The sequence below is a fragment of the Schistocerca americana genome, chromosome 2 (genome assembly GCF_021461395.2).
Source record: "Schistocerca americana isolate TAMUIC-IGC-003095 chromosome 2, iqSchAmer2.1, whole genome shotgun sequence".
Lineage (NCBI taxonomy): Eukaryota > Metazoa > Arthropoda > Insecta > Orthoptera > Acrididae > Schistocerca > Schistocerca americana.
The window spans coordinates 694,361,083-694,373,841 of NC_060120.1; the positions used below are offsets into that span (position 1 = coordinate 694,361,083).

Sequence of the window (12,759 nt, forward strand, 5' to 3'; positions counted from 1 at the left end):
TCAGTTTTACTCGAAGATTTGCCGTCTATTACTACGAACTGCGACCTTCCTGACAGGAAATCACGAATCCAGTCGCACAACTGAGATGATACCCCATAGGTCCGCAGCTTGATTAGAAGTCGCTTGTGAGGAACGGTGTCAAAAGCTTCCCAGAAATCTAGAAATATGGAATCAACTTGAGATCCCCTGTCGATAGCGGGCATTACTTCGTGCGAATAAAGAGCTAGCTGCGTTGCACAAGAACGATGTTTTCTGAAACCATGCTGATTACGTATCAATAGATCGTTCCCTTCGAGGTGATTCATAATGTTTGAATACAGTATATGTTCCAAAACCCTACTGAAAACCGATGTCAATGATATAGGTCTGTAGTTCGATGGATTACTTCTAATACCCTTCTTAAACACTGGTGCGACCTGCGCAATTTTCCAATCTGTAGGTACAGATCGATAGGTGAGCGAGCGATTGTATATGATTGCTTAGTAGGGAGCTATTGTATCAGCGTAATCTGAGAGGAACCTAATCGGTATACAATCTGGACCTGAAGACTTGCCCGTATCAAGCGATTTGACTTGTTTCGCAACCCCTAAGGTATCTACTTCTAAGAAACTCATGCTAGCAGCTGTTCGTGTTTCAAATTCTGGAATATTCCATTCATCTTCCCTGGTGAAGGAATTTCGGAAAACTGCGTTCAATAACTCCGCTTTAGCGGCACAGTCATCGGTAACAGTACCATCGGCACTGCGCAGCGAAGTTATTGACTGCATCTTGCTGCTTGTGCACTTTACATACGACCAGAATTTCTTCGGATTTTCTACCAAATTTCGAGACAATGTTTCGTTGTGGAACCTATTAAAGGCATCTCGCATTGAAGTCCATGCCAAATTTCGCGCGTCTGTAAGTTTTAGCCAATCTTCGGGATTTTGCGTTCTTCTGAACTTCGCATGCTTTTTCCGTTGCCTCTGCAACAGCGTTTGGACCTGTTTTGTGTAACGGGGGATCAGTTCCACCTCTTACCAATGTATGATGTATGAATCTTTCAATTGCTGTTGCTACTATATCTTTGAATTTGAGCCACATCTCATCTACATTTGCATAGCCAGTTTGGAAGGAATGGAGATTGTCTCTTAGGAAGGCCTCTAGTGACACTTTATCCGCTTTTTTAAATAAAATTATTTTGCGTTTGTTTCTGATGGATTTGGAAGAAACAGTATTGAGCCTAGCTACGACGACCTTGTGATCACTAATCCCTGTATCAGTCATGATGCTCTCTATCAGCTCTGGATTGTTTGTGGCTACGAGGTCAAGTGTGTTTTCGCAACCATTTACAATTCGCGTGGGTTCGTGGACTAACTGCTCGAAATAATTTTCGGAGAAAGCATTTAGGACAATCTCGGAAGATGTTTTCTGCCTACCACCAGTTTTGAACAAGTATTTTTGCCAACATATCGAGGGAAGGTTGAAGTCCCCACCAACTATAACCGTATGATTGGGGTATTTATTTGTTACGAGACTCAGATTTTCTCTGAACTGTTCAGCAACTATATCATCGGAGTCTGGGGGTCGGTAGAAGGAGCCAATTATTAACTTAGTTCGGCTGTTAAGTATAACCTCCACCCATACCAATTTGCACGGAGTATCTACTTCGACTTCACTACAAGATAAACCACTACTGACAGACACAAACACTCCACCACCAATTCTGCCTAATCCATCCTCCTGAACACCATCTGAGACTTCGTAAAAATTTGTGCAGAACTTATTTCAGGCTTTAGCCAGCTTTCTGTACCTATAACGGTTTCAGCTTCTGTGCTTTCTATTAGCGCTTGAAGCTCAGGCTCAGCGAGACACAGTGCCTGAAACCTGTTTGTCAGACGCACCGGGTAGGCTTTCTGATCAGCCTCCGGGGACGTCTTTCGCTCCCTACCACGCCTTGGAACGACCTCCCAATCAACCACAGGCGACGGCTCAGCCCCACTGCGGGCAGCAACCGGGGCAACCACAGCGACAGACCGATCTGGGGACAGACGGGACGAGGTTGACATCCCTGTGATACCCAAGTCCGGCTCCCCACAGTGGTGCCCATTGGCAACAGCCTCAAGCTGTACGACCGAAGTCAGCGCCGCTTGCAGCTGTGAGCGAAGGGATGCCAACTCAGCCCTCATCCGAACACAGCAATCACAGTCCCTGTCCATTCTGATCGATGTTGAACAACAGTTACTGAAACACGAGTCCGTGCCTAGATAACGCAAGGGAAACACGCAAAGAATGTATTAACTAACCTGTACAAATGCCTAACGACTGCGCTACAATCTGCCTGAATTTACGATTACAGTAACTAAAACTCGAAATTACACCTCCTATACGAAACTCACACGCAATTTAAGTAAGAATCTACGAAGAAACACTAAAGCGCTATGCTACAACTCTCAAATACTATAATATGCCCGAAATTTATGAATTAAACAATGCAAGTACCCAAAAACACGCAAAGAAATTAAGAATTAAACTATGTAACAAATAAGTAAGCTAGGGGTATATGACTTGCTGCTGCAGCTGCTTATCCAATGGCGGCAGGGAGCACACCTTCTTTCACAGGTTATAATTCTGGAACTAATTGGCAAGGGAAACTAATACTTTGTACACGAGTGTTCCACACATGGTAGAATTACTGTACTGAATTTCAGTCAAATCTGAGACTATGAGCTAGAGCCCCTGGTTGAACTGACATGGAATGACCTAATTGCTGGTCGTATTAGAAATAATAATTACTAATAAGAACAAAGCAAAAAGAAAATGCAACAGTTTTATTAATTTGGCTGGTAGACCAATGCAGCAGCCCATAAAATCAAGTCTGGCTCATTCTGCTTCCTCCACATTTATTCGCAGAGGCAGCTGTCAAAGAAATTCTTGCACTGTGTAGTGCTTGCATTTCGTCTTTCATGCTTTTAAAGCCAGTTGTCAAAGATATTAGTAGGGTAATTTATAAATGTGTGATTTTATGATATGTTGTGTGAGATTTGTCTGTCTTTTATTATTTAAGGTGTCTCCTGGACCTTGCCATGGAACATAAAAATCTCTGGGAAAAATTTCTCTCACTTGAGGAAAAATCTCATGACAAGGATAGGTTATTCAAGAATCGTGGAGGTGAGCTGCTGAAGGAGGAAAAGGAAAGAAATCGCATTCAAAAGGTTTGCCTCAGTCCTCAGTTTAGCTTTCTTTAACTATAGTTTGCCACTTTCTTTATAAGTTACAACCACAACTGTTGAAATCAGAGATTTTCTGTTCTCTTTTAAGATTTAAGCTCATTATAAAATAACTAAAAAGAGAGGGAGGAAAAAGGGAAAGAAATATTAAAATTCAGTTATTCGTACGCTTGTCTGATTGTTTCTATTTCCTTTTAAAAGATCTTCAAAGCAAATGTAAAGACTGAAAAAATAAACTACCTTCTTGCATCCAGTAAGCAGTGTACACAGGCTACAACAATGATACAGAGTCCATCAGACAATTTGCAGAGAGTAAAAATTTGCTGATCAGAACGTTTGGTATGTGATTTCCTTAACCATACCACACTTACGCAACATATCTTAAATAGCATAAAAGAGGAAGTGGGATGGAATCGAGGTTGGCAGTCACAATTTATAATTAAGACAATTTATTGACATTAAGCCTTTTACGGAATTTGAAGATTACAAATTGTGGACGACCCACTAGATAAAGCTTTGCAAATAAGGTTAGAAAACCAACATTCTCGGTACTCAAATAAACAGTCTCATATGAAGTAAACAGAAACTTCAGAAATTCAAACTCCCATATAGGATTTTGCTCAAAATATAATAAAAAGAATTACCAGTAATGGGTGACTTAATGACACTTGATATCAGTACCAAGCTAAGATCCAATTACATAATATGATAGAACCACTTAAATAAAAAAACTACAGCAGTAACACTGATCTTTAAAAATAAATGTTCACGTACTCAGTCACGTTAATAAAAAAAATTACTAGAAAGTGCTGCACAAGGAACTCGGCAGATGCTTTGCAGCTTAAGGTTTAGCCAGTTGCCAATCCGTAATATTTAAAGAAACATGTTCATATACGAACAGGTTACATGCAATATATATTTCTATGTCTAACTGCTTAACCTGCCTTGGCGGAACGAAGATAAATACTAAAATTTGGAAGGCGATATGTGAACAACTCCTGGTAGTGGCCAGTTTCTTAAACACTGCCAAGTCTAGACCTCGGACGACATTTCACTCCCCACCAAGGCGCTGGCACAATCGAAAGTTTCTGCCTGAATCACAAAGACTTTCCAATAACTCTGAAACATAGAAACACTCGGCAGAACCTTTGACTCAATATATGGGTAAGTGTGTAAAGGAACACGTTACACTACTGACAAAATCACAACTTTGACCTTAAGTATTTTATGCATGGACAACTGTGCAGACTTTGAAAACGCCAATATAAAATCATTTGATTACAGAGACACAAAGCACTAATAAAACTTCTGAGAAAACTTTCAAATAATGGCCACCACCTAACTAGGCCAACTGAACTTTTCCACACCATCTTAAAGTTAGACTATGAAAGTCTCACCACAGTAGTAAAGTTTAAATGTCTCTGAGTGCATTGGACAACAAAATACAACTACGACCACTTACTTCATATCACATACAAAATACGAGGGAGCTTCATTTCAAATTTTATTCTCAGCAAAGTCACAGAACTTGTATCTCCAAGCTGCCCTTGTCGCCAAAATGCCCAACCAATTTCACACCACAACATGTAACGATCATCACGCTCGTTTGGCAGCCGTTGACACTCGTCTCCCAGCGAATGTCACGAGATCTTGAGGGTTACCCGTCGAAGGCTAACAACCAACTCGCTTCGCCCGCCAACCCAGAAGGTAAGACATGTGAAAAGCAAAGATAACTTAGCTCAACCCCAATCAATCTCAACAATACATGAACAAAATAACACTAGTGCCAGCTCACCATGGCTCAACGTTATCATAAGAAGTCAGTGGCTGGGAGCTTGTGGAGAATGGCTAAGAAACTAGAAGTGCATTGATGTAAGATTTCTTCACTATGAATCAGAACGTAAGTTTGCCAATAAATGACTGTCAAGTTCTGTGAACCATTCAGAGCTAATCTAGATTCTTATTCCTGTAGGGCAGGAGGTAATAAGCAGACCACATGCAAGAGTAAATCTCAGAAGCCAGCAAGAGTAAATCTCAGAAGCCAGTTCCCGCACATCAACGTACCAAATCCCACTCTGTCAGGTACCAAGATTATAAGTAATCAGATGGCATGCCCCTGATGTACAGGTGCTACTACTTCTCATTACAGTAGCTTCCTTTTGTGCCACCAAACAAAGGCGTATGTTTCCCCTATTTTGTACAAGAAAGGGTCTGTAAAACTATCTGAGCATGTGCCTTCACATGCATCTCAAGACAGCTCCCACTTAACTGTTAGCTTCAAATATCCAACTGGTATGGATTCTGCTAACCATTGCAACATCTGTTAGAACATATGTCCTCATCTGTTGTGCAAAACCATTGGGATGCTGCACAGTACAGTCCATCAGAATTGTTGCATCCTAGTTTTTTCCAGCAACATGCTCCTTAGGTCTTATTATGTATCATATGCAAAAGTGGGTGATCCCATTGCTCCATCTCTTATTTGAACAGCTATGCAGCTTCCAACTCTTATGGCCCATTCCATTATTCAGCTTCTGCTACGCTTCCAAACTTTGGTTCTGAACAGAAAGGAGGTTAACATGTAAATCAAATGATTAATAGTATTACTTTTTTGCAGACAATATATCATCCTTTGACTAGTGCAAGAAAAAGTGAGGTAGTGCCTTAGCTAGTACAATGGACTCACATTTGAGAGGATGATGGTTCAAAATACCCGGCCGGCCATTCTGATTTAGCTTTTCTTTGGTTTCTCTAAATTGTTCAAGGCAAATACTGTGATGGTTTCTTTAAAAGGAAACAGCCGATTTCCTTTCCCAGCTATCCTTTTAATCGGAGCTTGTCTTGGTCTCTAATGGCCTCGAAGTTGACGGTACATTAAACACTGATTTTCCTTTCTTCCTTCCTAGTGCAAGCAATTCTGTGCATTGATTCAAAAAGTTTCACTGCTTGTTCAGTGAATCCCACATTATGTTACATTAACAAAATTAAAATGACCATTTTCTGATTATAGTTTCATCTTCACCTGGAAAGGCAATGACTCACCTTTACCATACTGATGTATGGCGCACACACCCAAGTAACAGAACTCAATATTAACTGGCCTTTGAATTCTGGCTCTTCTTCTGGCAGAAAGTACACTCACAGCCACCCAAACACACACTGCCTCTGCATCTACATGATCACTCTGCAGTTCACAATTAAGTGCCTGGCAGAAGGTTCATGGAAACACTTTTAAGCTACTTCTCCACCATTTCACCCTCAAACAGCGAGCTCTGATTTCTCTTATTTTATTATGATGATACTTTTCCTTATGTAGGTGGGTGCCAGCAGAATATTTTCACACTCTGAGGAGAAAGTTGGTGATTAAAATTTCATGAGAGAAGATCTTGCCATAGTGAAAGATGCCTTTGTTTTAATGACTGAAACCCCAATTTGTGTATCATATCCATGGCACTCGCTCTCCTATTTTATGGTGATACAAAACGAGCTGCCCTTCTTGGAACCTTTTTGATGTCATCAGTCAGTCCTATCTCATGCAGATCCCACACTGCACAGCAATACTCCAGAAGGGGATGGTCAAGTGCTACCTAAACCTGTTACATTTTCCAAGTGTTCTGCCATTATTCACTGTGATGGTGACACTGATCATCAGAGAGCAGTTGCCTGAGTTCATTCATGTGGGGCAGGGGCAGGGATCAACACAGGGGGGGGGGGGGGGGGGGGGGGCTAATGGGGAATGATAAATAAGTCAGTGGCTACACAATGAGATGGAAAGAGTTTTGTGACGGTAGAGCATATATCAGATGTATGGAGATATAGAAACACTGAGAGGGAAGGTGAAGGGAAGAAGGTTAGAGTGGGGAGAAAGGGGAGAGGGAAGGAAGCAGAGAGAATGCCCACTTGGAGGAATGGTGGGATGAGGCAGCACGCGTTCTGGGCAGGGAAAACTGTGTGGACAGTCACGGAAGAGAGAGGGGAAAAGGTGAGCTGAGGCAGGAAAAAAAGGTTAACAGAGATTTAGGCCAAGGAGATTTCGAGAACACAGGATATGCAGGAGAGACAGTTCCTACCTGTGTAGTTCAGATATATATGGAGTATCAAAATGGCACCAGTAATCAAGAAGCCATTAACTGATTTGAGTTGCAGTATACAGCATTTTCAGCAGTTCAGTGATCAATTTTCCAGTTTGCCACAGTTTGGCGGTAGCCATTCGTTCGAGTAGACAGTATGTTACCTATCATGCTCACATAGAATGCTATCCAGTAATTGCAGCATAGTTGATATTTAACACGGCTGCTTTCATACACGACCCTGCGTTTTATTGGGTAGGAAATGCTGCTGAATGGGCTATGGTAGGCAGTGGTGTTTGGGAATATGGGACAGGTCTTGCACCTGGACCGTCCCCAAATGAACAACCTATTGTGTGCAGGATCATGAGCAGGATTTGAATAGGAGAGGAAAAGGAGAGTCTGTAGGTTGTACGACTGGTGAAACACCACTTCAGGTTATGTAGGTAGCATCTGCATAGAATGTCCCACATCTCAGGGCATGTGAGAGGTTGTTAAAGCCCTGGTGAAAAATGTATTTGAGCTTTTCAAGGCCAGCGTGATACTGGGTGATAAGAAGAGTAGAGAAGAGCTGGTCGGTGGCTGATTAACAGGTTTACTGGTGTCAGAGAAGCAGATGGAACAGGAGTTATGTTTATGGGTGAGCTGGATATGATATTTAATAAAAGAAGACATGGTCTGTAGTAGGCTGTAGTGTAGACAATTTTTATTTAAATTGTACGATTAGCTAATTTCAGGCACATTGTTGTTGTTGTGGTCCTCAGTCCTGAGACTGGTTTGATGCAGCTCTCCATGCTACTCTATCCTGTGCAAGCTTCTTCATCTCCCAGTACCTACTGCAACCTACATCCTTCTGAATCTGCTTAGTGTATTCGTCTCTTGGTCTCCCTCTACGATTTTTACCCTCCACGCTGCCCTCCAATGCTAAATTTGTGATCCCTTGATGCCTCAAAACATGTCCTACCAACCGATCCCTTCTTCTAGTCAAGTTGTGCCACAAACATCTCTTCTTACCAATCCTATTCAATACCTCCTCATTAGTTACGTGATCTACCCACCTTATCTTCAGCATTCTTCTGTAGCACCACATTTCGAAAGCTTCTATTCTCTTCTTGTCCAAACTAGTTATCATCGATGCTTCACTTCCATACATGGCTACACTCCATACAAATACTTTCAGAAACGACTTCCTGACACTTAAATCTATACTCGATGTTAACAAATTTCTCTTCTTCAGAAACGATTTCCTTGCCATTGCCAGTCTGCATTTTATATCCTCTCTACTTCGACCATCATCAGTTATTTTACTCCCTAAATAGCAAAACTCCTTTACTACTTTAAGTGTCTCATTTCCTAATCTAATTCCCTCAGCATCACCCGATTTAATTTGACTACATTCCATTATCCTTCTTTTGCTTTTGTTGATGTTCATCTTATATCCTTCTTTCAGGACACTGTCCATTCCGTTCAACTGCTCTTCCAAGTCCTTTGCTGTCTCTGACAGAATTACAATGTCATCGGCGAACCTCAAAGTTTTTATTTCTTCTCCATGAATTTTAATACCTGCTCCGAATTTTTCTTTTGTTTCCTTTACTGGTTGCTCAATATACAGATTGAATAAATCGGGGAGAGGCTACAACCCTGTCTCACTCCTTTCCCAATCACTGCTTCCCTTTCATGCCCCTCGACTCTTATAACTGCCCTCTGGTTTCTGTACAAATTGTAAATAGCCTTTCGCTCCCTGTATTTTACCCCTGCCACCTTCAGAATTTGAAAGAGAGTATTCCAGTTAACATTGTCAAAAGCTTTATCTAAGTCTACAAATGCTAGAAACATAGGTTTGCCTTTTCTTAATCTTTTTTCTAAGATAAGTCGTAAGGTTAGTATTGCCTCTCGTGTCCCAACATTTCTACGGAATCCAAACTGATCTTCCCCGAGGTCCGCTTCTACCAGTTTTTCCATTCGTCTGTAAAGAATTCGCGTTAGTATTTTGCAGCTGTGACTTATTAAACTGATAGTTCGGTAATTTTCACATCTGTCAACACCTGCTTTCTTTGGGATTGGAATTATTATATTCTTCTTGAAGTCTGAGGGTATTTCGCCTGTCTCATACATCTTCCTCACCAGATGGTAGTTTTGTCATGACTGGCTCTCCCAAGGCTGTCAGTAGTTCTAATGGAATGTTGTCTACTCCCGGGGCCTTGTTTCGACTCTGGTCTTTTAGTGCTCTGTCAAACTCTTCATGCAGTATCTTATCTCCCATTTCATCTTCATCTACATCCTCTTCCATTTCCATAATATTGTCCTCAAGTACATCGCCCATGTATAAACCCTCTATATACTCCTTCCACCTTTCTGCCTTCCCTTCTTTGCTTAGAACTGGGTTGCCATCTGAGCTCTTGATATTCGTACAAGTGGTTCTCTTCTCTCCAAAGGTCTCTTTAATGTTCCTGTAGGCAGTATCTATCTTACCCCTAGTGAGACAAGCCTCTACATCCTTACATTTGTCCTCTAGCCAGCCCTGCTTAGCCATTTTGCATTTACTGTTGATCTTATTTTTGAGACGTTTGTATACCTTTTTGCTGCTTCGTTTACTGCATTTTTATATTTTCTCCTTTCATCAATTAAATTCAATATTTCTTCTGTTACCCAAGGATTTCTATTAGCCCTCGTCTTTTTACCTACTTGATCGTCTGCTGCCTTCACTACTTCATCCCTCAGAGCTACCCATTCTTCTTCTACTGTATTTCTTTCTCCCATTCCTGTCAATTGTTCCCTTATGCTCTCCCTGAAACTCTGTACAACCTCTGGTTCTTTCAGTTTATCCAGGTCCCATCTCCTTAAATTCCCACTTTTTTGCAGTTTCTTCAGTTTCAATCTGCAGTTCATAACCAATAGATTGTGGTCAGAATCCACATCTGCCCCTGGAAATGACTTACAATTTAAAACCTGGTTCCTAAATCTCTGTCTTACCATTATATAATCTATCTGATACCTTTTAGTATCTCCAGGATTCTTCCAGGTATACAACCTTCTTTCAGGCACATATGGAATATTATGTATTACATGTCATTATTGCCAAATTATTTTTTCACTGCACGTAAAAAGTAGATGTTACATTCCATTCTTACATTGTTAATGGGTCCTCATTAACATGTCAGCTTTAGTAATCATATTGGCAACTTTGCTCTAATTACTACAGCTTGACAACTAAAGCTGTAGCTGAGATACATGGGCAGGGTGTTGGCCTACAGCTACGAGAACTGGCTGGTTTTCATTGATGGCACTGCAGCAAAAATTATGATCTCATGTTCCTTTAATGGAAAATTAGGAAAGCTCAGTGTACAGTCATGGCTAGCAAATTTAAGTGATACGATCCCGTGCCTTCACCGTTGCTTTCGTAGTCGTCATCAGGCAAGTATTGATTCTGTTGTTTCAGCAGTACATGCAGATAAACAGTTCCACCAATTATTTCAAATATACGCAGCTCTGTTGCACAACATGAATCAGAACAGCAAGAATCTGAAATCAGTGCTTACAAGTGAATGAGTTTCTTGTATTTAAGAATACTGGTACACAATAAAATGTCTTTTCACGTGAAATAAATTCAAAGTAAGTTACATATGTTCTCAGAAAGTGTTTCCTTTACACATATGTACATACTTCCTTAGAATTTTGCATATTAATTTGCATGTTTCAGAGATTATTTCTGAAAGTAATTGCTGAGAAATAGCACTGCTCTATTTAAAAATGCAAAGTTACTACTAGCAGCCAAAAGTCTTAAAGTGACAATAGTTTACCTTCATCATGACACTGTTCCGCTTTGAAACCAATAGTCACCAAGCTCAGCTGTGTAATGAAACTGTCGCAGTCCATTCTCAGATAATTGTGAAACTTGTCACTATCCAGTTTTCTCAATGATGTCATATGACTAAAATGTTTTCCTTTCAGTAATGATTTTTTTGGGCCACATTGTTATCTGTTTCACACAAAGAGTTTCTAGCAGTGCTACCAGAGCAATACCAACTTTTTTTTTGTTTCAATAGAACAAGAGGTGTGGCACATGTACATGTGTGTTTCTGACTGAAGCCAGGATAGGGCGTTACGCCAGGTTGTGTGGATGCAGCACATAACTTTGTCAGGTGTGCTGTCAGGCCGACATGTCAGGTAATCTCTAACCACCTTTGTTCTCTCAGCATTGCTTGATTCAATTCGACTACATACGATTACCCCTGTTTCACCTCTGTTGATGTCCATCATGTAACCTCATTTCAAGACACTATCCAAAACCTTCGCTGATTAGCAAAATTATAGTGTCATTGTCTTACCTGTGAATTTTTATTTCTTCTCTTTGAACTTCAATTTGTTCTCTGTTTTTTCTGTTGGTTTCCTTTCTAGTTGTTCAATGTACAGATTGAAAAACATTGGGGCTACCTTCTCAACTATTGCTTTCCTTACAGATAATTTGATTCGTAAAACTGCAGTCTGACTTCAGTACAACCTTTTGCTCCCTGTATTTTGTCATTACCACCTTCAGAATTTGAAAGGGTGTATTCCAATCAACATTGTCAAAAGCTTTCTCTAAGTCTGCAAATGCTATAAACATAGGTTTGTGTTTCATTAAGCTATCTCTTGAGATAGGATCAGTGTTGCATCAAGTGTTCCCCAAACTGATCTTCCCTGAGGTCAGCTTCTACCAGTTTTTCCTTTCTTCTATAAATAATTCATATCAGTATGTTGCAACCAAGCTTTTTTAAATTGGTAGTTCAGTAATATTCACATTTGTCAAGACCTGTCTTCTTTGGAATTAGAATTATTACAGTCTCATTCATATCCAAGGATAGTTAATTGGTCTCGTACCTTGTATAACAGGTGGAATTGTTTTGGCATTGAGCATTCTCCCAAGATTCTCCTAAGATTCTCAATAATCCTGAGGGAATTTCACGTATTGTATTGACCTTGTTTCACTTAGAACTTTCAGTGTTCTGCCAAATTCTTCTCACAGTGTTATATCTCCAATCTTGTCATTATCTATTTCCTTGCCTTTCTGTAATAGGCTTTAGAAGGCACTTATTTATGGAGTAAGAGAGAACGCTGAGATGTTTTTCACTGAATGCCAGAACCTACATGTCACATTAGCTAAAGTCGCTCCCCCCCCCCCCCCCCCCCCACACACACACACACACACACACACACACACAAGGAGGGGCATGTTCAGCAAAAGCTGATTTAGTTGGATGCTTGAATTGAAAGTAATGCTAGTTTTCTTTACATCAGGACATGCCACATTCACAAAGTAATAATATATACCCAGTTTTCAGTTTTTTGCATAAATTTTGTGGACCTAAGAACTCATGACCAATTCATAGATGAAGTACAACATAGATTCTGTTCAATTACCATCCTTACGCAGTTCAGTGCGGTACGTGATGTGTGTGTATATTTTGAATGTTTCATTGAAACCTATGTATATGGAATTCATGAAA

At 40.4% G+C, this 12,759-nt stretch overlaps 1 protein-coding gene across 2 annotated transcripts in view; it reads left to right on the forward strand.

Annotated features, from left to right (window-relative positions):
• LOC124595580 (protein regulator of cytokinesis 1-like) overlaps positions 1-12,759 on the forward strand; it is a 239,812-nt gene that overhangs the window by 172,553 nt on the left and 54,500 nt on the right. For both annotated transcript variants that reach the window (XM_047134370.1, XM_047134371.1), the window contains exon 9: positions 3,044-3,191. In XM_047134370.1, the coding sequence (XP_046990326.1) occupies positions 3,044-3,191 (148 nt within the window). The remainder of the gene's footprint in view (positions 1-3,043; positions 3,192-12,759) is intronic.